Source organism: Chanos chanos, chromosome 1, assembly GCF_902362185.1.
Source record: "Chanos chanos chromosome 1, fChaCha1.1, whole genome shotgun sequence".
Lineage (NCBI taxonomy): Eukaryota > Metazoa > Chordata > Actinopteri > Gonorynchiformes > Chanidae > Chanos > Chanos chanos.
Genome location: NC_044495.1, coordinates 47,686,541 through 47,712,208, shown reverse-complemented (window position 1 = coordinate 47,712,208; position 25,668 = coordinate 47,686,541). Strand labels below are relative to the sequence as shown.

The 25,668-nt window shown below is 42.7% G+C and overlaps 2 protein-coding genes across 3 annotated transcripts in view; both read right to left on the bottom strand.

Annotated features, from left to right (window-relative positions):
* Positions 1-16,551, bottom strand: part of arb2a (ARB2 cotranscriptional regulator A) — a 141,212-nt gene extending 124,661 nt beyond the window's left edge. The window contains exons 1-5 of one of the 2 annotated variants that reach the window (XM_030781874.1): positions 16,485-16,551; positions 15,597-15,732; positions 14,683-14,784; positions 11,511-11,611; positions 267-332 (exon numbers count right to left, since the gene is read on the bottom strand). In XM_030781874.1, coding sequence (XP_030637734.1) covers positions 267-332; positions 11,511-11,611; positions 14,683-14,784; positions 15,597-15,696 — 369 coding nt within the window. In that variant the 5' untranslated portion in view covers positions 15,697-15,732; positions 16,485-16,551. Of the gene's footprint in view, positions 1-266; positions 333-11,510; positions 11,612-14,682; positions 14,785-15,596; positions 15,733-16,484 lie in introns of those variants that run through there. The other variant, XM_030781881.1, reaches the window with a different exon arrangement.
* A 1,021-nt stretch (positions 16,552-17,572) lies between these two features.
* Positions 17,573-25,668, bottom strand: part of kiaa0825 (KIAA0825 ortholog) — a 93,168-nt gene continuing 85,072 nt past the window's right edge. The window contains exon 19 of the mRNA XM_030764696.1: positions 17,573-17,669. Coding sequence (XP_030620556.1) covers positions 17,573-17,669 — 97 coding nt within the window. The remainder of the gene's footprint in view (positions 17,670-25,668) is intronic.

Below are 25,668 nucleotides of genomic sequence, written 5' to 3'. Positions count from 1 at the left end.
TGCATAATTTAATGCAGAAGAGATTTCATAGTGCCCTTTTTCCCCCTGTTTTAAAACAATCTGTCACAATAGAGTCATTTCTGGCAGGACTTTTATCGAATGAATAAGTGTTTATTCCGAGTTGTGGGGTTCGTCAGACTGAGTGCGGCAATAATCTGACACTACCGAGTGTTTTTACAGCCGTTTTTCTCAGTAATACGCTGTCTAATCTCACACAGCATAAATCAATGACAAAAGACCCATATCTTCTCCCAGCAGGAACTTACTGGGAGGAATTCTTTTCTTAAGTTGCAGTCTTTCTCCAGTCGTTCGTACACATGCTGTGTAATGATCTGCAAAGAGAAAAAGGAGAAGAAAAAAAAAAAACCACATAACTAATAATAACCGACAATTTTACGTCATGCCCAGAGACAAGCTTTTTAGGCGTGTGCTGAAGATGTGCAGAGAGAGGTACGTGTTTGATAGCAGTATACACATGTTTGAATAGAGTGCATACTGCGTGTGTGTGTGTGTGTGTGTGTGTGTGTGAGAGAGAGATAGAAAGAGAGAGAGAGAGAGAGAGAGAGAGAGAGAGGGAGAGCTACAAAAGATGAAAAATAAAGAAAACCAGATTTCTATTCACAAAATAGACACTTTAAATGCACAATTACTTCTTAGCAAATACACACCATTCAGCCATCCAAAGAGTTACACACGGTATTTAGCGGAGAAGTGATGCAACACAGGCAGCGTTTCACGACACACCACGATTTTCTCACACACACTTCAGTGAGGCAAGCACTCTCTTGCCATCTTTGCATATGTGAGGAACACATACATTTGGCCCCTAGACCTCTCTAGAGAGGGAGAGAGAGAAAACAAGAGAGAGAGAGAAAGAAAGAAAGAAAGAAAGAAAGAAAGAAAGAGAGATAATTGGGGATGTCTGGCTCTCTTGTTCTAAGCGGAGAGCACAGAGTACGAGGCATGTCAGCTAAAAAGAGAAGAAATCTCCACTACAAGCATGGAGTTGATGTAAGGTATGTTTACCCCTGCAGCTCAGACACAAAGGAACGTGTGTATACAGTGTAATTTTCACTCCGGGCTAAGAGTTTTACGGTTCAGTGCCATCAACAGCACCGGTTTCACTTTCTCTTTCTCTCCCTCTCTCTCTCTTTTTTTCTCTCTTTCAGCGACTCTTTCTTGTTTTTGGTACCAGTGAAAGGCATGGAGCATTACGAGATGGAGCATGTGATGACGACTCAGAGGCGTTGTGTGTGTGTGTGTGTGTGTGTCTTGTGACAGCCAGCGTTTCTGCGTGTGTTTTGGTGGGTGGCCTCTGCAGGCGAGTAGAAAAAAAAGAAAAAAAAAAGAAAGGAACAGAGCGAAGGAATCTTATCGTTCAGAGCTGCGTCATCCTGTGAGGAGGCCAGCGTCTTTGCGGCCAACCTGGGGGGTCAGGACAGTACGCCCCCACTGCTAGAAGCGAGACCGGTGGGGGCAGGGAAACACGGGAAAAGGTCTGGAAACATGTGTAAAGGCATAAATGGTTTTGTGAAACGTCTGCGTTGTCTCTCTGGGCCCCAGTGGTACAGACAGTGGTTATGTGGGAGAGGCATTAGAACAAAACACGGATTGACTCAACATGCCAGCTTTATGATCAAACACTTATCATGAACACGGAATCTAAGTTTAGCACAGAAACAGACAAATGGAGCAAAACCTCTGATGAAAGTCAGAATTGTACATGTACAGATGACACATCAGTAACATCATGGACAACAATGCTGTAGATAGGATGATGTGGACACTGCGTCAGTGTCTGAGGTATAGTGATGTAACCGATGGTGTCAGTCACGGGGTCAGGGTGGGTGAGTGTGGGGGCATTTGGGTTGGGAGCAGTAGTCATACAATTCCACACACTTCACCTAGAACATTGAACTTGACTGAAAAAACTGTCGAATTTTAAATCAGACAACCCACAAATTGTTAAAAGTACGAAACACGCGCACAGATAAACATATACAAACACACAGACATACATGCACACAGACGTTGTCTAAATCTAAATTAAATGGCTGATTTTTTTTTTATAATTGTTTATACTTCTTGTTAGTCTATACATTCAGGAATAAATGAATTTTTTTACTCGTCTGACAAGCACATTTATGACAGATCATATCACTGAATCCAAAGAGGGAGGCGGAGATGGGTGAGGGAGGGGGGCACATATTTTTTAATCCACACTTGTAAGTGAGATGCAATAATGCAATGGTGATACATACCCATTTAAGCAGCAAAGACATAAGCTATGCTTTATTTGATTACAAACACCAGAAAGCACATTAGGAGTAAATGAGCTAACGCAATAGGATATTAACGTCCATCAGTGGTCAGTCAGGAAGAGGGAGGTGACGAATATCTCCCCACACAAACAGCACAGCCACACAAACAGCATAAAGATATAGGGCCGTGCACTGCATCGGCTAATTCACTAAATGTCAGCGTCTCTGATGAACACTAAAATGATTGTGAAGTGTAATATGCTTGTGCTTAATGACATCAATAAGGCAGACAGGAAATGTCATTTGCTCCAGCCTTATTTGTTTTGAGCCTCAGGTGGCCCCATCTGATATGAGGCAGAGGAGGAGGAGACGAAAGAGAGGCAGCCTGGGAGGTGTCCACTCCGTGTAAAGCTGATGTACAGGAGTGCTAATGCGTCCTGTATTTGTCTGAGTATGTGTGCGTGCGCGCGTGTGTGTGTGTGCGCGCGTGCGTGTTATAATCACGTAACTGAGTGGAGTATACTTTGAACATGTTTGTATGAAGTGTGTATCTTTAGGTATATATACTGCTGCATTCATGTGCTCCTCGGACAGTCCCATTTCCCGAGTTGTGAAGTCGTTCTTCCGACTGGAGTGTTCATGTGCTTTTAAGTGTGAAAACAGCATAGATACAACAAAGATGTAATGTATTTCATCGCTCAGAGCGTTTAAACAACACGTTGATTGTGTGATGGGTTGGCTGAGACTAGCGTCCCAGTAAAGATGCATTTTGTCATCCAGGTATGCTGAAGCTTTATATTACAGAGTGATCTTGTCCCAGAGTTGTTGCTGCACCAGTACATTCCCTGAAACCACTAAAATCTTGCTTTACCTGACGTGTTATCGGGGTTACAGCTAATAAATAACTCCTCTGACTAATCTAGGTCACTCTATGTGGACAGCAACTAACCGTTACAACCTAATACCATATTACAAATTAAATGTTAGAAAAAATTGATATGCAATATGTGATTCTGCACTGTTAATCAATCGTTTCTTACCATCAACCAAACATTTACTTTCGCCCACCTTGTTTCTGCGAGTATGACGTCAACAACTACGCAAGTCGTGTACAAAAATTATCCCCGACTTGCCATGGTCTGTTTCCGACTTGAGGGGGCGTTCACATGAACTTTCCAGACAGGAACTCATCTTTCCGATTATTCCCGACACTACATGAATGTGCCGTATGTGTGCGTTATAGTCAAATGACTGAGTACATTTATAAACATATTTGTATGGGGTGTGTACCCAAGTGTGACAGTCGAGGGGGGGTCTATAAAGCAGGTCTAGAGAAACCTCAGAGTTAGTTAACTTAGTAAGTAGCAAAACTCCTAATAGAAGAGCCTTATGGCTTCATTCTCCCAGCAAAACAAAGCCAGAGGACTCTTCTATTAGCAGGTTTACTACTTGCTCCGAGTTAACAAACTCAGAGTTTTCACTAAACCCACTTTCTGGAATACCCCCTGGGTGGTTGTGTAGACAAACACGTGTTCGCAAGTGTTACTGTAGTATCTCTCTCTCTCTCTCTCTCTCACACACACACACACACACACACACAGCTGAGATTAGAGAGGCCTCTCAAAAGTCTCAGTGCAAACAAAGATGCACCCAGACAAAAGATGACCCACACTCTGGAGCTCTGTAACCTTGAAAACCACAGACAACACGTCTTAAGAGACTACAATGAAGCACAATTCCTCATGAAGATAAAAAGTCAATAATTTTTTAATAGGAACCTTACTCTGTCTTCACCTACCATTGAGTTTTGATTCAGTATTAACTATTAAATTCATCATCAAATATCCTTTGATAAAATCCAACCTTAAGTCTCTGGATGCAACCTGGTACGATAATTACACACCTGATACATACTACACTACTCACAACATTGCATAGCTAGTTATATCGCATCTAAATTTAGAAGAATTATCTTAGTAAAACAAAAGGCGCATGTTTGACAGCAGTATCTTGTGAAAATCTCATGAGTGCAGATACTGAGTAAGAATAGAGGAATCATTTGCATCTTTAGTGTTATATATAGTCTTCAAGCTATGTGATTGCCTTTCGCCGGCTTCCTATAGAAACGATGACGAGGATGTCACGCTTCACGCGCTCCCTCCTGCCTTTCAGCGTAATTAGAGCGGCTGTGCTGTCACGTAATTAATATTGTCTTATTAGTTTGCTAATGAAAGCCATTTTTGGCTAATGAAAGCCAGGTGAGAATGCTAAGTGATCTACTTCGCTTGCCTCCCCCAACTTGACGTGAGGCGTGTGGTAATCAGCCTAGACCAGAGGACTCCTCCGATACGGAGACCAAATACAAAACGCGGAAGTCGTGTTTAGGTCTCGACACGTTAGCGGCAGACTAACAGACTGTGACAGTCGACGCGGTGATTCGAAATGGATATCCAACCACCTAAAATAAGCGTTAGCTTTTTTTGTTAGTGTTCGAGCATGTTTTTTTCGGTTACAGCATAAACGAGAGAAAGAAAGCCACAAAATAAAGGAAAGTAGAGCAATAGGAGCTGTGCAAACAAACATTTTATCAGAGCAATACATCACCACTTTAGAAAGTAGGCCTTGTCAGGACAAACGGTAAACTTAAACAGTGAGTTGGTAAATTTTGTAAGAATGCACTTAAAAGTGGATCACACAGTCATTTTATTTATAACTTTGGCTAAAATGTTCCTAAAATGGATCAAATTCAACATTTCTTTTTTAGATTACCCAGTAGCCTTTCGTTATGTAGCAGACCTGTATAGACTAATTCTACAATCCTACGTATTAGGGGATTAACCCTTGGACACATCAGAGCAAAAACTGGGCGGTTGTAGACCTATCAAAAAGAGATGTGACAAACAGCGCTGTCCCACAGAAAGGTATACTGGTAGTGAAAATGGTCTGAAATTTAGTTCTATAACATTGTATATCTGCGTATAACCTGAAGGAGATGGTGTCTGGCATTAATAGAGCAGAGATGTATTCTGTTTTGCTCTTCTTCCCAGACAACACCATCAATCTCAGTCTAATTCTGCATTCCAGGCTGAGGCAGGATGGGCCAACATTGTTGAGAAAACGCTTACAAAATGACAAGCTGAGTCTAAAGAGTTTAAATGTTTTTTTCTTTCTTTCTTTTCCTCACGTGAGCTAAACAGAGGCTTAATCGTTTTCTCCTCTGGTGGCGGCGGTGGGGGGTGGGGGTGGGGTGTAAAATTAGGCATACCTAACTTGTCAGTATCTGAAAAATGTGTTTCAGGGGAAGAGAACTTTGTTCATTCTGCTTTTCAAATGAGGCAAAATGATCATTCTGCCGAGATCTTTCAGGGTCACCATTTCTCCCCAGCTTCAGTCAGAAACATGGTGGCTGACATTAGGAAATGACAGACATTGCTTGTCCAGTGCAATATGGCTCCAGTTTTTGGCAAGGACAATCCTGAGTCAGTATTAGCCGTTTGAAAGACTTCCTTCAGTTTGGTTATCGAGAGCTTCATCAGTTAGCAGTGACACAAATATAGATCTCTTTGATTCAATGGGTATTTCTACCACAACTCTATTTTGAGTCCTCCAGACAAGAAATGCACAAAGACCAATTAAATGGAGAGAGTGTAAGGACAGCAGGAAATGTCCAGTGGAGAGAGGGAAAGACAGAGGGCGAGCGGTTTGTTTTCGGGGAAGTTTGCTGATGACATGGACGATGAGACAGGAAGGAAGAGCGTAAGAAGGGGATCTGCGGGAGAGCGATGGGGAGACGACCGGTCTGACCGCAGAGGGGTCACCGCTAATCCCACAGAGAGACTGTCTACTGCTCTCTCACACAGAAAAAGCACAGCTGAGGAACCACGGACCAATGGACCATGGGAGTAGAGGGGGCAGAGAGAGAGAGAGAGAGAGAGAGACGCCACCCAGGCCTTGATTGTGGCATTTTCTCTGAGTAAGCAGGCGATAAGATTTCACACACACTGAGAGCACACCGATACATACACAGACACAGCTCGCTCGCGCTCGCGCTCTCACTCTCTCTCTCTCTCTCTCACACACACACACACACACACACAGGCGAAGACTTAATGAAGACCACTATGTCTCAGTAAGGGATCTGATGTGTTTGTAAATTCTCATGCAGGAAAAGCCTTGTTCAAACAAGCAGGGGGGCAAGGAGCTTGCAGGGAAAGGAAGAGAGAGAGCAAGAAAGAGAGGGAGAGAGAGAGAGAGACAGAGAGAGAGAGGAGCAAAAAGAGAGAGAGACAGCAGGGAGAGATTAGGATGAGAATAGAGTGATAAAATGCAGAAAGAGAAGGAGAAAGGAGAGCAAGACCTCCCACATCGTGAGTCTAATACACTCCCCTCAGCCAGCGCCAGATGACCCCCCCCACCCCCCGTCCCGGGGCGATAAGGAGTTTATACTCCGGACGTGGAGCGGAGGGGAGGTCATGTGAAACTTTGACCTCTCCGTTAGACATGAACCCCAGCAGGGTTTGAAAAAGGAGGACAGGTGCTTATCAGGTAAACCTGCTGTGACCCTGACTGATGGAGGAATTACACTCCTCACAGTGAGAGGGAATCAATATCTGAGAGGGGAAAAAAAGAATGTTTGTCTAAACGGGACACACAGACAAAGGTAAGGTCTATCAGCTCAGTCTCTCTCTCTCTCTCTCTCTCTCTCTCTCTCTCTAAAAGCCACTCAGTGAGGCAAAAGGGAGCGACTCTGGCATCAGACGTGTTTGCATAATGGCAAAGAAAGAGACAGGGACTGAAGACTACAGCAAAGACGGTGTAAGGGGGGTGTGGGGGGTGAGCAAAAAATAGTTTTGAAAAAAGGAAAGAAAAATCCTCCAACACACACCCAAAAAAAACAAGAGCACAGTAAACAGAGGTCGAAAGATGAAAAAGGAAAAGAAGGCTGTTTATTTTAAGAGTTGCTTGTATAACACAGAACTGAGAATTAAAGTAGAGCATATTTTTACGTTTCATTTCACTATTCCTACCCCTCCCCATCCTATCCCGTCCCCACTTCTCTCTGCATCTCTCTGTCTCTCTCTCTCTCACACACATCTCAAAAAGAACAAAGTGCAAAGTAAAATTCCCATCAGGCCCAGGCCTTCTTCCTGTGTCGCCAGGAAGTTTGTTCAGTCACTCACGCACATGCATGCACCCCCCCCCCCCGCCCCCCCTTGTTCTGCACACACTTTCACTTGGCAAAGCGATTTTTTTTCTTAATGGCAGTCCTACAGTCTCCTCAGGAATCAGCCTTGAGACGGACAGAGGGGTCAGTTATTTTAAATGACAACATCTTCTCCTCTCTACCTCTTCTCTCTGTCACTCTGGGCCATAACATGGTGAGGTTCAAGAGAGAGTGACACAGCAAAAGTGTGTGTGTGTGTGTGTGTGTGTGTGTGTGTGTGTGCATGCGCGTGTCTTTTCTTCAGGGCCTTACTTAATGACACTCTTTCACCACTCCCCACTCTGTCGGCCCTTTGGTGCTATCATCTGACACAACAGTGGTTTCCCACCAGTAAACACCAGTTGGACAAAATTATATCTCCCAGTGACCTTACTCATTTGACTAACCAATCATTAGTGCCACGCCAGCGAAACGAGCTGGTTTCACAGCACTGTCACAGCCAAGCATGTGAACCAGCCCTAAGCTAATTCATTTCCTGACCCAAATCATCAAATATAAAAGATCTCCTCCAGCCCTGATACTGGTACTAATGTGAATGCACAGAGATGTTTTACTCTGTATTAGTTAGTCACCATAATCAGAGGGAGTGTGGTGGCAAGCAAAGTGCTGTGGTAACCAGACGGTGTCCTCCTGAGCAAGACATTTAACCCCAGAGCTGCACAATATATTTTTAACAACAACAACAACAACAATAACAACAAAAACCTGAGAGTCAGCAGAAAATAAAACAGGCTGTGATATTACATTTATTTAAGTGAGGGTTTACATCCAATTCACTGCAACATGAGAGAGAGATTTTTCAATGCATGTTTCCAAACAGCCAGTAAAGAGACAAACTGTACAGTGAAGAGAGGGGAAAATGAGTCTGATACAGCCATCTGGCCAACAAGAGCTTCATTACAATACCTTGGATGTGTGTGTGTGTGTGTGTGTGTGTGTGTGTGTGTGTGTGTGTGTGTGTGTGTCTGTGTGTGTTTCCACAGATGTAGAGAGAGGAGAGAAAAACCCTGTTTATTATCAGCTTAATGCAGTCCCAGTTGGATCAGGGCCCATAGTCACCACAGAGGAAAAATATCACTCACACTGCAAAATACACACTTTCACAATACAAAAGTGTGAATGTTCTTGTCTGTCTATTTCAGAGAACACACACACCTACCAACATATCCCTATTCCTCTCTTCACACAGGTATACACACATACCTCCTCTCATTAGGAGTCATCACACTGTAATGTGTTATGCGGTGTGAGTGAAGCGTGGTAATCTGGGGTAACCAATACCCTCTAACAATGACGCAGACATGACATTGAAAGAGAGAGAACCAAAGCCCTGTCAGTAATACCATTACACTGAACTGTGAACTCTAGTGAAGGCATACTTTATACATACAGAAAGCTAAAGAGAGCTGTCAGCCTCACAGACAAACACTAAAGCAATTAACAAACAAATACAAACCACGATTATAAATTAAAAAAAAAAAAAAAAGAACAGTCTTGCCAACAGTCATGCCAATCTTAAACTGTCCCAATAGGACCATCAATGACTACACATCATTTCCTCTTACCAAGCCGAAGTCAGAGTTTTAATGGACTACCACACAAGTGACAAGTCTCCTTTAACCAGGCCACTGGGGGGCCAGTGTGCTCTGGATGTGGAGTGACTGGCCAAACACTCTCCAGTGCTATCTGTGCAAAACACAAACAGGCGCCTGTCGGAGCAGAAAGGGCCGTTTGGGGGGCGGTTTGGCCCTCCCTGTGTGACCCCAGCTGCGAGTCTGCTTCTAGCACCAGGATCAGTGTGAGTCCTCTGGCCGACTCCTCATTCAGACACACACTCAAGTGCAAATTGGACATCTGCTGCTTCTCTGACTTTCACAAAAACCTCTCCATAATAGAGAGAGAAAGAGAGAGAGAGAGAGAGAGCTAGTGCCATTCACACACTCTAAGAAGGCTTGGTTGGTTTGTTGGTTGGTTGAGCAGTGCTGGAGAGGGGATGACAATTTCCTGACTTCTATTCTCATTCAGAGAGCGGCATTGTGGGAAATGCATAGGTGACAGCCGCTAAAAGATTCATCCGCCGACGGCCATGACTGAATCATAACTTATCATTCTGGCCGAGGACTCACCTCTTTCTTTTTTTTTTTATCCTCTCCTGACTTCAGACTTTACTATCTTTCCATTCTGCCTCTGACTGGGGTGACAGACAGGCAAATAAAGCGGAATTATAACTCAGCTAATACCACACACATGCTCAGTAAAAGGGGAAAAAAAAAAAGTTATGTTCTGTGTGTACAATTTGGTTATCATACATGTACAACAAAGACTTCAACACTAATTAGGGAAAACAAAGCAAAAAATAAAACAGTATGCATTTATGAAAAAAAACTCTCCAAAAATGTCCTTCCCAATGCCCCTTTGTTTTTTTTTTTAAACATTTAGGGTTTTGTTTTAATTTTTTTTTTCCGCACATTTTCCACTGACTACTTTAAATACCATTTGTTTGCAACAGAAAAAGACAACAGAATGTATGGGATTTGCTTGTCTGTGAGAGCCTGGTTTAGTGAGGTTCAAACTGAACTAATACAAGTTCACAGAGGTAAAGAGTTCTCCCTAAGCTCTCATCCAAAAGCTTGGCTTTGTTTTCTTAACAGATATGCAGATAGGCGCTGCCAGAAGAAAGGCTTTTCTTTTCTCTCTCTCTTTTTTTTTTTTTCAAAAGGCTATTTCTCAAAGGGACATACCTGGATTAGTAATGAAACACACAGGTAAACTAATCCAAAAAAGAGTCCATCTCTTTTCTTTGAACTTCAAAGAATAAGCAAAAACAATTAAAGCTAAATAACGGCAGGCTAAATGAACAAAGATAAAGAATTAATTATTAAAAAAAACAATGTGTTTGATTAGCTCATGCATATACCATGAGCAGAGACCAGATGAACGGCATTTGAACTGTACTGCGGTGCGGAGAGCCAGAGCCTGAGGTGATGGGTAGGAATCAACGGAGAACAGAGGGCTTAACTGTTGGCATGCTGGCACTCCACAGAACATCACAGTTTACAGGAGTTACATTACAGTCTGGCTTGCTTTTTTATTGTGATTATTTCATCACACACACACATACACACACAGGAGCGCGCGCACACACACACACACGCGCGCGGAGACAGGTCTGTGAAGGGGATTAATGCTTGTTCGAGCATGACGGTGTAAACAGCACGAACAGGGAAATGACTGTATATCGGAATAAACCAGGGCTGAGCAGGTGAAACACAATACCAGGGCAGCCGGGTCCGTCCGTGCGCGCCACACACACACACACACACACACACACACACAGGATACACAAATCATCACCATAGTCCAACAAGCACATGGTCACACACACTAACTTACAGGATAATAAATCATCATCGGTCCACACACACACACACACACATACACACAAACACACTTTTGAAGAGATGTAATATATGCAGAGACGCAATAATCAAAACATCATCAGCTCATATCACACAAACTGTTTTTACTTTCTGTTGTCTGGCACTGCCTAACTGAAAAGAATAAGTACAAATCAAGTGAGTGTGCCTGTGTGGATGAGCAAAGAGTGAATGAGCAAGAGTGAAGCACTAGCGGTGTGTGTGTGTGTGTGTGTGTGTGTGTGTTGCTGTATAACATTGCTTGATTGTGTGTACGTCTGAGTGTGGTTCAATACTGTTCCACATACTCCTTATGTGAAAGGAAATTACAAAGATATTAAACCTGGGACACAAAACTACTTCAAAATGAACATCAAACAGTTCTCAGCACCACTAACAGGTTTGTTTTTCTTTTTAAACATAACGATGTATTCCAAACTATCCTATACTTCCACTTTTTTATTCTTTATTACAAATTAAGCTGTAGAAAAAAGATGCAGGCAAGCGTGCATCTTTGAAAACCATTTGCTATTTAAAAGCACTATGCATAGAGTTAAGTAGAGATTAAAATCAAATGAAAAGTAATGCAAAGTCAGCAAAACTATTTACCTCTCCCAGAGCCTCGTAACGTTTCTGATTCCATCTGTGCAGATCCTCACGAAAATTAAAAACAAATGGCTCGCCTGTCTTTGTGTGTCTCAGCTGACCCTCTGGAGGACAGAGAAAGAGAGACAGAAACAGAGAGCAAGACAGAGAGAATGAGAATGACTCAGCTGTAGCGATGGGGTTTCTTACAAAATTATCAGAAACCTCCACACCTAACGAGAAACATTCTCACAGTTTAGAGGGCTTAAAACTGTTAGTAATTCTTCATGGCTGTGGTTTAGTGTTGTTGTCCTATGTTTATATCATTCTCCTGTAGAACTGTGTGAAGTAAAACTAAGTGAATCCTAGAAAGGTGAGAATGAAGATGAGGGTTTATGTGGATTTGAAAGGCAGGAATGAAGATGAGGAAGCTCTGAGAAACAAGGCAACTGAAATGAATAAATGAATAAACTTCTGCCTCTCGGCTAGAGAAAGTGGCGCCTGCAAAAACAAGCCAACGATTTATGACCTTCAGTCCAGAGGAAGGGGCCTTGGTTTGTGTCGCTTCGTCTCTCTCAGCTTCATGTAATTAAATGTGTTTGGCTACTGTCCCCACCCCCAACTATCCACCCCACCCCGCCCCGCCTCCCCCCCCCATCTGGCAGGTATGGCGTGGAAGCACAGCTAACCCCTCTCTTCGCACACGATTTGCTTGGCCTTCTGGGACGCCTGGCAGGACTGCTCAGGACAGCTGGTGTGGCACTCGAGCCCCCACGTGTCTCTGTACCACAATACCCACCTGAGATCTGTGTGTGTGTGTGTGTGTGTATGTGTATGTGTGTGTACGTGTGCGTGTGTGTGAGCGTGCTCTGAGAGTCCTGCCAAGCGACCCTGTTCCAGTGCCACGTCCGTGCCAAGGCTGGACAATGAGCGGCGAGCGGTGCCAAGCGTGGGTATGGCTAAACAGCTGCTTAGGTGGCTATCTCACTTTAGACTGATCTTTGTTCAATGCCAACTCACTATACTGAGGGAATTTCATTCTGTTTCACCCGCGGTGAGATGGTCCCTGGCCGTACAGCACTGTAAAGCATATGGTGCTATAAGAGATTACCTGCAAAAATGTGGAGCAGGAAATTGTCTTGTTGACAATGGATGTATTGTACAATCAGCAGGAGCATTTTGTAGGTGTGCATGTGTGCGTGTGTGTGTGTGTGTGTGTGTGTGCGCAGCACCGACAAAGAGAGAGGGCATGATCGTGAGTCGCCTCACCTATAACAAAAACTTTCATAACACAGATTTTAAAAATTAAATTAAGTACAAATAACAACAGAACATTGTGCTTGAGTGGGAGGATGACAAGTGCTTAGCTTTATAACTGAAAACAATTGGGTAATGCTTCTGAATACAGAGTTGGAGAAAACTGGGCCATCTATGGTTTTATTGACTCTACGATATAATGAAGCAGAAAAGGAAGTTAAATTTAATTGTGACCTCTCTAATTGCAAAGGCACAAATGCTGAAACACTCAAAGCGTAGAATTTACCCAAACAGCCGGAGGGAATCATACTTTCTCAATTACTCTGTCACGCACCAAGACTGACCTCACACACACACACACACACACACACACACACACACAATACATATAGGAAAACAGAAGATTCCGAAGCATTTTCTCTCCCTTCCAGACCCGAGCACTTAGCAAGCCATAAATCCAAACCAGCTAACTCAATAAGCATTACGCTATTTGCTTTCATCGTTAGCTGTTCAACAACATGTAACGCTAAAAGACCGTTCATCACCGCACCGATTTAAAAACCTAGTCCGCTCCTCTGTGAGAGAGGGAGAGAGAGAGAGAGAAAGAGAGAGAGAGTGAGAGAGAGAGAGAGAGAGAGAGAGAGAGAGAGAGAGAGGGGGGGGGGGGGGGGGGCGCCAGTGCAAAAAAAAAATTACCTTGAAGAAATCAATTATGCATTCACAAGAGGGGTGACGTGAAACGCTGTTGGTTGCAACGCCTAACAGAAGGAAGAGAGAAATATCTAACGAAAAACGCTATGTGCAATGGAAGTTCAGCTCCAATCGCCCTCGCAAAGCTGCATCTCCGTGGAATATGCCTTTTCAACTTTCTCCCTCGTTCTTCCCCCCGTAATTAGCATGCTGTTCTCCGTTTTTTTTTTTTTAAGCTTAATTAGGTATACATAACCTTGGATTTCCAGTAATGAACAAGCTTAAGGCTAATGCGATGAAGCTATCATCTTCTCGTGATTAAGATAAGATATCTCTTTCAAATATATACATGTTTTAGAGGGGGTTTTATCATCAAAATAAAAAAAGTGTTCACAGTTTTTTAGCTCAAGGCGAAAAATTAGCTCTCTTTAAACTCACTACAAAGGCTGCTGTGATATGTATACATTTTATCTGTAGAAATATAAAGCTCCTGAAAATGAATGGTATTTTGTATTTTAAAAGAATAAACAGATAAGTGCCAAGCCCCCCCCCCCTTTTTTTTTTTTGATAGATTCCGATAAAGTATTCAGAGTATATCAAGAATGGATGCCTGGATCCTGTTTAAAGTGAGGAGCAAGGTTATGCAAATCCTCCGTCAGACGGAGTCCGCGGCTGACTGACTCTCTGACAAGCCATAGCATTCACACCTTGTCCTTTGAACCGCCACTAAAGCAAGAGACTGAAATAGCGCGCCGTCCCACTCCACAGCACACAGTAAGCGATCAGTTACAATTCCGTCGAATCTCCACTCAGCTTACCCGAAGATTTTCAGTCTCAAAAATATAGAAAAATTAAAATTTCTATTTTTTCTTAGAAGCAAGAGACGTTTTCTTTCGGGATTCAGTTTATACTGCGTGTCATTCGTAGCGGGCATTGACGTAATCAATGTAACTGACGGTTTAGTCCTGGCATACAGTAAATACACTGTATTGTATACTATAGTTACACATTAAACAGTCCTTTGTAATTAGTATTATCTATGGGTGCACTAAATGCATCTCTCCCCTCAGTCACCTTTGGCCAGTAAAGACAACTAGGGTCGGTAGTGTCAGTTCTTTTTGGAGGAGCCAACATAGAAATGAAACAGTCACCTAAAATAATATTAGCTAGTCACAACTTCATGTTTCCTTCTCCTGTGTGTGCGTGTGTTGGGTAAGAGAAAAAGGTAAAGCAACAGTAGATGTCTCACGTTCATTAAAGGCGTACTCAAACTCTTCCAGCGTCTTGGGGAAGTTGAGGGGAGGCTCATCTTTCTTCATGAGCTCATCCAAGTCTATCCTGGACAACAAATCTGATGGAGGGAAGGAGTGGGGGAGAGAGAGAGAGAGAGAGAATGTGTGAGTGTGTGGGTTACTATTAGAAAAGGTATGACTTTTGAGCAGCTAATGAAAGGTTGACTGTTTGCTGATTGTTTTGTCTGTGTGTGTTTACAATACAACACTAGAACGCACCCTTACTGGAGTCACTTTGATCAGAGCGACTTTACCAAATAATACATACCATCACCTGCTCTGGGCAGATAATGCTCTGCACAATGTCAGAGTTCATTCTTACAGAATACAGTTATTTTATCCATACATTTCACACGCTAAGACGTATCACTCAGCACAAAACTGGTGCATAAAAGTACATAAAAGTCAAGTACTTGTGCGTTAGTATGGGTTAAGAGGTGAATGCTCTCACTGTCACAAAGGCAAAACAACGGTGTTTGAAAAATCAAGGTAAAAAATGTGTGACTGCTCTTTTTTTTTTTTTTTTTTTTTTTAGCAAAGCACAGACAGGAAAGCATGAATAGATGAGAGGCAGTCAGCACTAACACTTCCTAAGTGCAAAGCTCTGTCCCACCGTTTCACGGTCAGATTACGGACAGCCGTAGGCGTTACGCTCTGTAGAGATACAGTAACCTCAACACACAATACTTTTAATGTTCACCACTCCAACTTCCACTCCCTCTGTGTTCAAAACACAACATTAGACAGTACTGAATAGATCACACTGCACCATCTCTGTAGTTTTCAATTATCAAGAATCTCTTTATCTTTCTTCACACCATCAGTCCAGTCTCTGTAGTTCTGTATTGTACTGTAAATTGCGGTGCTCTACCTTTCAGTGCAGTAGTTTTCTCCTTCTCTTCTTGTGCCAGCAGCTGGGCCATTTTTACCCAAACAATGAAAAATATGAGACGGCCGGTTTTGACATGCATGAGCTTTCCCCGTCACTGTTATCGCAGCATATTAGCCTGCGCGAGACAAAAGGAAGCAACAGTTTACTGATGTACAGCACACACATACATGGTGTTTTATGACTTAACGATACACCACGTGCACGAAACTATAGATAATGTAAACTTGCGAGTTTCAAACATGCAATTCAAAGTGCAGCAGTTAGATTATGCAAAAGTTCTCTGTTTGGTTACGGTGGTGATATTTGAATAGCCATGAGCATGAACGTACTGGGGAAGAAAAAAACGATGTAAACAAACAGACATGTGACTTGGCGAATTTCAAGAAGCTGTTTTTAAGGTAGCTACATGAAAAGGATTGGATCTCCATATCGCCTTTATCTTTCATACACTTGCAGCAGACAAGTCGTTTGCCCAGAATAATTCGTTTAAGGAAATTAAGGGACAGCTAATAAGTGATGCACTGTAGTAAGTTAATACAGCTGTGTGGTGACCTAACCTAATCAGACGACGGACTGCAACTCTTTGACAGACAAAACTCAGCAATGACTGTCTAGACTTTCGCAAAGCAAGAGTTCTGTCAAAACAGTAACGCTATAATTGTGGCGGATCCAACATCTAAAAGCACTCCATGAAATCAAGTCAAACAATGTTTAATCGGTTGTTCAAAATATTGTAAGGGAAACATGTTCTGAAAGCACAGTTCTTTTAAGCAGTGCATTCCTGAAGAAATAGTTTCGTCCCGTGAGAAACAGGACAACGACAAGAGGACGAAGAATTAAACATGCAAATTCGCTTCGCTCACATACCCTCACAACAAACAAATGGTGAGACCACAATCATGAGTCCTTTGCTTCCTTGTTGCACAAAACAGGAAGAAACGTCTTCGTATCCTCGGAAACGGAAGCATTGGCGGTAGATTGTCGTTGGCTGGCAGGATTTAAAAAGACAGCGCTACTTTTTTTTCAGTGGCAAAACTGAGATTTCATTGTTAGAAGTTACGAGTTGCGGTTGCGCTGTGATTAACGCATAAGTAAGTGACTTGAGTAACACTTATTAAATATTTTGTGCTGCAATTCTCTAATCCTGTTAACATAAAGAGAACATGATGTATAAATGCTTTAATGTAGCACAATTATTTACATATCTACGATTACCAACACACAAAAACAATCTTGTTATTGTTGTGGCGATGCTATGTAACGTCGGTATGTTGAGGGATTTATCAAAATAAACAAATGTTTGTACCACCGGCCTGTAAATAAAATATTAAAGAAATAGGCCTAGTGGGAAATGAGATTCAACACATGAGCTCTGGGCAGCTATTTGGAACAAAGGTGTTCAGGGCAATGAAACCATAAGTATTACATCTCAGACACAAAATTTTATTAAAAATGAAAACACACACACACACACATACAATGGACCAAACTGAGCTTCATAGTTCAAACAAAACTATGTAATAGTGCAAGAACCATCTCAATGATAGCATACATGTATGTTTTCTGTCTTTCTCTCTTTCTTTTTGTCTGATTACTTCCTTTCCTTCTTCCTTGTGTATTTTTGTAGCACCGCATAGATGTAGTCGTCTCTCAGATAAGAGTCAAGCATAAAAGTCAAGTATAAACATGAATGTAACTTATGCATCTTACTTTATAATGTAGACGGTATAATAATCTCAGTACTGCACAAAAACACATAGAAACACATCAACACACAGTGTTACTACACAAACTTTTATTTACAGGAGCATATTTCGTAAGTTACATTATACATCATTATGAATAACAAAAGTAAAAAACTAAACGTGTGAAGTTGCTGTAATGTAAAGGTATACATCTCAATGACAGTTTTTAGTTACAGTTTCTCTTATTCCCTGTGACATACTGTTAACTCTCTAAGATTCAGTGGTCTGGGTAAAATAAGATTTCTTCAGCTGTTCCACCAGAACTTTCTCTTCGTCGTCAAGTGGCGCGGCATCCTGCATCTCCCACCTGATACATGTGCACGTGCACACACACACACACACACACACACACAGAATTGGAAAGAAACAAATCTCTTGGTGAGTTTTCTCCACAGTCTTATTTCCCCACGGTTGAAAATTTTTAAAGAGATTTTTAAAATTTCACTGACACTTAAAAGGCAAGTATTTTTAGCAAGGGATAAAAATAGTGTGAAGCCTTTACAGGTGACAACAACAGAACGGTCTGCTGTGTTTGGGATTACAGTCAGTTGTGTGTTTTCAAGGCAATGTTGAGAGGTTTGTTCTCCTCAAACGAGTAACTGAAGTGTGTGATTCATTTTGATATACTCTCTCACTATCCATCATACTGACCCTGTCATACCCGATGGAGGCCTTAAGAACGAAGATGGATCAAATGTGTGAATGCCGCTGACTGAGTGTGAAAAACTGTTACGGTCGCTTGTGTTCACTGTATGACTGGTCTAGGTACAAAGTATTGTGTATATATCCTGTCTGACTTTGTTTTGTCAAATCTACAAAATACCCCATGTAATGCTCACATGATTGCATTTTCTGCAAATTCCTGCACGTTTCACTTTCTTTGTGCTCCTCAAAGCAAGACTGACAGAATACAGAAAATGAAGAGGAAAGGATGGCCAGTGTTTGTGTGTGTGTGTGTGTGTGTGTGTGTGTGTGTGTAAACGGAGTGTTTGATTACAGGGACGTGTTCACTAGAGTAGTGTGTGTGTGTGTGTGTGTTTGTGAGTGTGTGCTGCCTGTTTTTTTGTGTATCTGTTCACACCAAACAAACTCTCTCTCTCTGTCTGTCTGTCAGAGTGGTAATTACAGTCTATACTGGAAGTGTTTACTTATGTAAATATGGTCACTTGATGTATGGGACCATCCTAACATATCTGTTCTGTTCTCCATGTCTCTGTCTCTCTGACTTTTTGTCTGCCTTTAGAACCACTGGGCATGCACATGACAGCTAACTGCTATACACACACACACACATCCCCCATAAATAACCAAACAAACAAATAAATATATAATCTGTCAGTTTCACTCTCTCATCCTCTGGTCAGTCATTATTTCAGACCAACAAACAAATAATGGGAGCATGAGAAACACAATATTTACAAATGTCAGCAACGTGCCAACTGGAGCAAAGCAGGAAAAAACGAAGAGGACGGAAGGCACGGCAAAGGTTTTTCAATGTTTAATTTTCAAATAGGATTAAGCAGACTGACATTTCGCTGAAGGTTAGTCTCCCGGGCCGAGCCCTGCCGTTGTCTTAGCTGATATTGATATTCAGGAAGCGGCTAGCACCGTCGGAGGAACAACCGCTGTTGATGAATGAGATTCCGCGCCACAGGAAGGAGTTAAGAGCAAATTTGAAAGCGAGAGAGGACAAGCGTTTCAAAATGACAACAAACGCGCTGCTCACCTCACCAACCCAAAGTGTGAGGACCCGCTTGCCATGGGAAAAAAATACAATTACCCTGCTTAAGTTGCATGTATTTAACTGTAGGTAGAGAGAGAAAAATATGACTCCGTCAAAATCATCAGCGGATGTCTGTGTGCCTGCGACAATGACCACACGCTAGATTCGACATATTGTATTACTGCAAAAACAATTTAGCATTTCACGCTGCGACATGATGAAATAATAAGTAGGGTGTATGACTGGCAGTGGGTGTTTGATGTGTTCTGGCTAAGTCTGCAGCCTGCTAATGTTCCTTGACAAATATCGGGCGTTGGCGTGGCAGTTTCTCTGGGCTTCTGTCTTAATAAGGCGCGTGTGACGTGCCCTTTCGCTCTTATTGCTCCGCTCATTTCTCATGCATTAACGCCGTTCTCGCTGACTCGGCTCTTTCTCTGCATAAAAAGCGAGATATGTGTAATATGACTCATATATGTGCTGAATTTATTCCACGCTAAAAAAGAAAAAAGAGGAAAGGAAAAGGGAAGAAAAAAGAGAAATTCAGGGTATGAGGCAATCCAGATGTGCCGTTCTGATGTGAAGCGTCTCGAGCTTGCCAGTCTCGCCTCGCGACATATGCAAATACAGATAGTCGCGGTAGAATCACGTTGAGCGGACAAATACAAGCATAGCTGCACAGAGATGTGTGATGAGATATTTCGCTTTCAATATGTCCTCTGGCCTTTTAAATTTACGTAGCCATTTGGTTGGATCTTCCTTTTTCCCGTTAAGATTCAGGATGCGCATATAACAGTTATCCGATCTCTACACAAGCTATTTTAGCAACAGATTCCATCCCACTGGTTACCGGCAGGTCAGGCCCGGAGAGCACGCTGGGTAATCGTCTCTTGCAAATCAACACAGTGATCCCGCTATACTCAAGCTTTATACCGTCACAACACACTAAACACTGAGCTGCACTGCATGATTATAACAATTTAACAGCACTGATGATAACCGAAAAGTTGGGGGGTTACAGAAACCAAGTCTCAATTGAGCCATTTTTCTTTGCTGAAGCAGGTCCACGAATCTGAGTTCTGAGAAAGTCCCCGTTAGGCACCAAAGTTTGTTTAACCACACAGCTGTCAAACATAAAAAGAGAGATGCCAAGCCCAGAGCCCGGGTGATGACAAAAAGGCCCAACGAAGCCGTCCGATCACACGCATCAAACACATGCTTAACACTTCAAGATTCCATCATAAGCCAAAGCTAAATATTTAAAATGCTACTCTCTTAGAAAGGTCATGGTTTTCCATGCATGTCTTTGAAAGACAGAGAGAGAGAGCCATGGAACAAGGATTTTTTTTTTCTAATGTAAGGAGCCTGAAGTTGTTCTGTTCCTGACTCAGGATGTGAAGAAGCCATTGCATTTCATGCTCAGGAATTTGCCCTTTTTGAAATTTCAGAGGTTTCAATGCATGGTGAACGTGAGAGAACAAGGTGAAATATCAGTGAAGACACAAGACAACTAGGCCTCTGGTTTAAATTAATGCAGAGTAAGGTCTGCCTCCATAAATGGGTATCACCTCAAAATGATGAAACACAGTCCCTGTCTTCTCTGAGTCCTCTACTCTTAGCAGTAGTATTTGAACTGAGCCCAGTGTTGGGTGGTTGTCACGGCTACCTGATTCTGACAGCAACCACAATCAGCTGAGTTCAGCCTAGACAAATTCATATGCAAGCCTGGGTGGGTACTGTCAGGCGGCTGACAGCTTGGAGAATTATCGATACCACGAACTTCGTACGGTCTGGGTTTTTATCAATGTTACACACATAAGCAGCGGCGACGGACACGGCTAAAGTTAAAGATCACCCACGCTCGCAAACGACCTTTAGCCTCTACATCTCAAGCAAGCCTATATCGTCTTCACATCTCCATCCTCTTCCTCCTCCAGGCACCGTGTCACCCATCACCGCACTGATGTTCCCGTCACACCAAAAAAAAAAAAAAAAAAAACAAAGCCAGTGCCGCAGCTCTGGCCCGCTGGCACCAGCAGTCAGCACGCGCCCCCACCAGAGAACGAGTGTGAAGAGACGACAAGTGGTGGAGAGAGGGATCAAAGGGGGAAAAGAGACTGCTCTGCCAGCGGAGTCTTTGAAAGGGGGAAAAAAGAGAGAAAAAGCAGCACTCAGAAGGGTCTAACATCCACGACCATGGCTTCAACCCCCCCCCCCCCCAAATCGAAACCCCCTCCACCGATGAGCCCTTTCACTTCAGACGACACGGTCGGGACCAAAGACCCTGCTCCAGATACAAAGACAGCAGCAGCAGCAGCTGAAGATACACACAGTCTGTGAGCTCGTCCAGCATTAATGCCCGCTCTCTCTCTGTCTCTCTCTCTCTCTCACGCATGCACGCGCACACACACACATAGATAAACAGAGCTGATAAAACTCTGACTCAGCTCTGTTTGAGTGAGTTACTGAAACAGTTGGACGAGGACTTTTCTGGGGGCCAAAACTTTGAAAAGTTGTAATATCATAAATCATAAAACACAGAGATTGTAAATTGTTATTGTGACTAATATACAGTTAGAACACTCAGTCAAGTTATGTGAGTAATTTTGGTGGGTCGTTTTTGCAGGATGTCTGTATGCTCTTAAGTTTGGTAACCCAAACTCGTCTAAATTTGTCATGAGTTAGCTGAGTCATGTTCTTTAAAGATTATAATGATTCCTGGCTTGTCTTGTACATGGTTGTACTTAAGAGCTGAAATGCAAAGAGGTAAAACTACAAACCACAACTGTTCAATGACATTAGCATTACAACTGTTTGTATTTAATCTCAAAGAAAAAAAAAGAATATCTGCACACTCCATTTGCCAACCACCAATCTCTTGTCCTACAGTATTCACCCTCAGAGAGGTGAACTTGTTCTCAAGTTCTTCACCTCAGAAGCAATTTGTCAAATCAATCAGGCAGGTCTATGGGTCCTTGACTCTGTTCGTTGTCTGGAGTGTCCTTGTTCTGTGTACAGGGTGACACCTCAGAAACAGCCACTGAAGCCCTGGACCTCTGTCACTCCGCCCAAATCATTAGCCCTTTCAACCACCCAGCGGTTATCAAGTTCCTCCACTTTTCACACGAGAACCACAAACTAAAGCTACCCTGCAATGCTCATAGCTCTTCTCCGCACCGATGGTATTTTACAGCTAACTATACACATAACTCTTTTTATTTTTTTAATTTTTTTTTTATGGAATCCTACCAGACCGAAGAGAAATGGTATCGAATGCAGTTTTTAATATGGGAAATCTTCCCAGCTGAAGCTCTGGCCTATTAAAAGCCTGCGGTAACTAGCGACAGCAGGCAGAAACCCGCTGGTGCTTCCAGCCGGGCCCCGGGTCTCCGGGATCAAGCAGCCCCACAGAAGCAATCAGTCTTCCCTGACAGGGCTGGGCTGAGACAAAAGTAGCAGAGTGACAGGTCTTATTTTACCATCGCGGCCTTGCCGACACCAACACTCACCCCAAGAAGCAGTGAAAAAAAAAAGAAGAAGAAACACCTAGACGCGCTACAAGTTCCCTAACACCAACCATGGCCTTATAAATGAATGAACAAAGCCTGATATTCATAAACACACATACACACACACACACACACTTGCGATGTGCCTGGCGCTGTTAGCTTACTCCCAGCTGAGCAAAGGAACAAAAAGATGTGCAGCCTGACTTCACCTAGATACGCCTCTAAGATGTTCCCTATAATTTATTCAGCAGTTTCCCTTTGTAAGTTGTGCATATTTTAAGTGTAAAACACACCCAGACACCCCAACACACAGGGGATAACTGCCGCCATGACTGACACGAGCTCCTTTGCCAAAACACAAACATGTTGATACGACAAAACTTTTTCCAAACCCCCTTCTCACATTCCTGGCTCCTCCTTTTCCCCGAGCTGAACACAACCCCTGGTATTAGGCAACTTCAACAAACTATTTGGGTTTTAAATCTTAATCTAGAACAATAGCATATAAATCATTTCCTCTGTCAGCCTTCGGGCTATAAGAGAATAAAATGAAGGGATTGACGGCAATGCCACACACAAAAAAAAAAAAAAAATTGAAGGAGAGAACAGATTGTGAATTTTCATATAACTCTTTGGCTAGCACCGCACTGGTCAGTTCCTAGCAAATCTGAGAGTAGCCTTTCTGTCAGTTATCACGTCTCTAAGTTATGACGGGACAAATCTGGGAGAAGCCTCTGTCAGTTATCACGTCTCTAAGTTATGAGAGGACAAATCTGGGAGTACACTCTCTGTCAGTTATCACGTCTCTAAGTTATGACGGGACAAATCTGGGAGAAGCCTCTGTCAGTTATCACGTCTCTAAGTTATGAGAGGACAAATCTGGGAGAAGCCTCTCTGTCAGTTATCACGTCTCTAAGTTATGAGAGGACAAATCTGAGAGTACACTCTCTGTCAGTTATCACGTCTCTAAGTTATGAGAGGACAAATCTGAGAGTAGTCTCTCTGTCAGTTATCACGTCTCTAAGTTATGAGAGGACAAATCTGAGAGTAGCCTCTGTCAGTTATCACGTCTCTAAGTTGTGAGAGGACAAATCTGGGAGAAGCCTCTCTGTCAGTTATCACGTCTCTAAGTTATGAGAGGACAAATCTGAGAGTACACTCTCTGTCAGTTATCACGTCTCTAAGTTATGAGAGGACAAATCTGAGAGTAGTCTCTCTGTCAGTTATCACGTCTCTAAGTTATGACGGGACAAATCTGGGAGAAGCCTTTCTGTCAGTTATCACGTCTCTAAGTTATGAGAGGACAAATCTGGGAGTACACTCTCTGTCAGTTATCACGTCTCTAAGTTATGAGAGGACAAATCTGAGAGTAGCTTCTCTGTCAGTTATCACGTCTCTAAGTTATGAGAGGACAAATCTGGGAGTACACTCTCTGTCAGTTATCACGTCTCTAAGTTATGACGGGACAAATCTGGGAGTAGTCTCTCTGTCAGTTATCACGTCTCTAAGTTATGACGGGACAAATCTGGGAGTACACTCTCTGTCAGTTATCACGTCTCTAAGTTATGACGGGACAAATCTGGGAGTACACTCTCTGTCAGTTATCACGTCTCTAAGTTATGAGAGGACAAATCTGAGAGTAGCTTCTCTGTCAGTTATCACGTCTCTAAGTTATGAGAGGACAAATCTGGGAGTACACTCTCTGTCAGTTATCACGTCTCTAAGTTATGACGGGACAAATCTGGGAGTACACTCTCTGTCAGTTATCACGTCTCTAAGTTATGATGGGACAAATCTGGGAGTACACTCTCTGTCAGTTATCACGTCTCTAAGTTATGACGGGACAAATCTGGGAGTACACTCTCTGTCAGTTATCACGTCTCTAAGTTATGAGAGGACAAATCTGGGAGTAGTCTCTCTGTCAGTTATCACGTCTCTAAGTTATGAGAGGACAAATCTGGGAGTAGTCTCTCTGTCAGTTATCACGTCTCTAAGTTATGAGAGGACAAATCTGGGAGTAGTCTCTCTGTCAGTTATCACGTCTCTAAGTTATGAGAGGACAAATCTGGGAGTAGCTTCTCTGTCAGTTGTCACGTCTCTAAGTTATGACGGGACAAATCTGGGAGTACACTCTCTGTCAGTTATCACGTCTCTAAGTTATGAGAGGACAAATCTGGGAGAAGCCTCTCTGTCAGTTATCACGTCTCTAAGTTACGAGAGGACAAATCTGAGAGTAGCTTCTCTGTCAGTTATCACGTCTCTAAGTTATGAGAGGACAAATCTGGGAGTAGCTTCTCTGTCAGTTATCACGTCTCTAAGTTATGAGAGGACAAATCTGAGAGTAGTCTCTCTGTCAGTTATCACGTCTCTAAGTTATGAGAGGACAAATCTGGGAGTACACTCTCTGTCAGTTATCACGTCTCTAAGTTGTGAGAGGACAAATCTGGGAGTAGCTTCTCTGTCAGTTATCACGTCTCTAAGTTATGAGAGGACAAATCTGAGAGTAGTCTCTCTGTCAGTTATCACGTCTCTAAGTTATGAGAGGACAAATCTGGGAGTACACTCTCTGTCAGTTATCACGTCTCTAAGTTATGAGAGGACAAATCTGGGAGAAGCCTCTCTGTCAGTTATCACGTCTCTAAGTTATGAGAGGACAAATCTGGGAGTACACTCTCTGTCAGTTATCACGTCTCTAAGTTATGAGAGGACAAATCTGAGAGTAGCTTCTCTGTCAGTTATCACGTCTCTAAGTTATGAGAGGACAAATCTGAGAGTAGTCTCTCTGTCAGTTATCACGTCTCTAAGTTATGAGAGGACAAATCTGGGAGTAGTCTCTCTGTCAGTTATCACGTCTCTAAGTTATGAGAGGACAAATCTGGGAGTAGTCTCTCTGTCAGTTATCACGTCTCTAAGTTATGAGAGGACAAATCTGGGAGTAGTCTCTCTGTCAGTTATCACGTCTCTAAGTTATGAGAGGACAAATCTGGGAGTTGCCTCTCTGTCAGTCATCACGTCTCTAAGTTATGAGAGGACAAATCTGAGAGTAGCCTCTGTCAGTTATCACGTCTCTAAGTTAT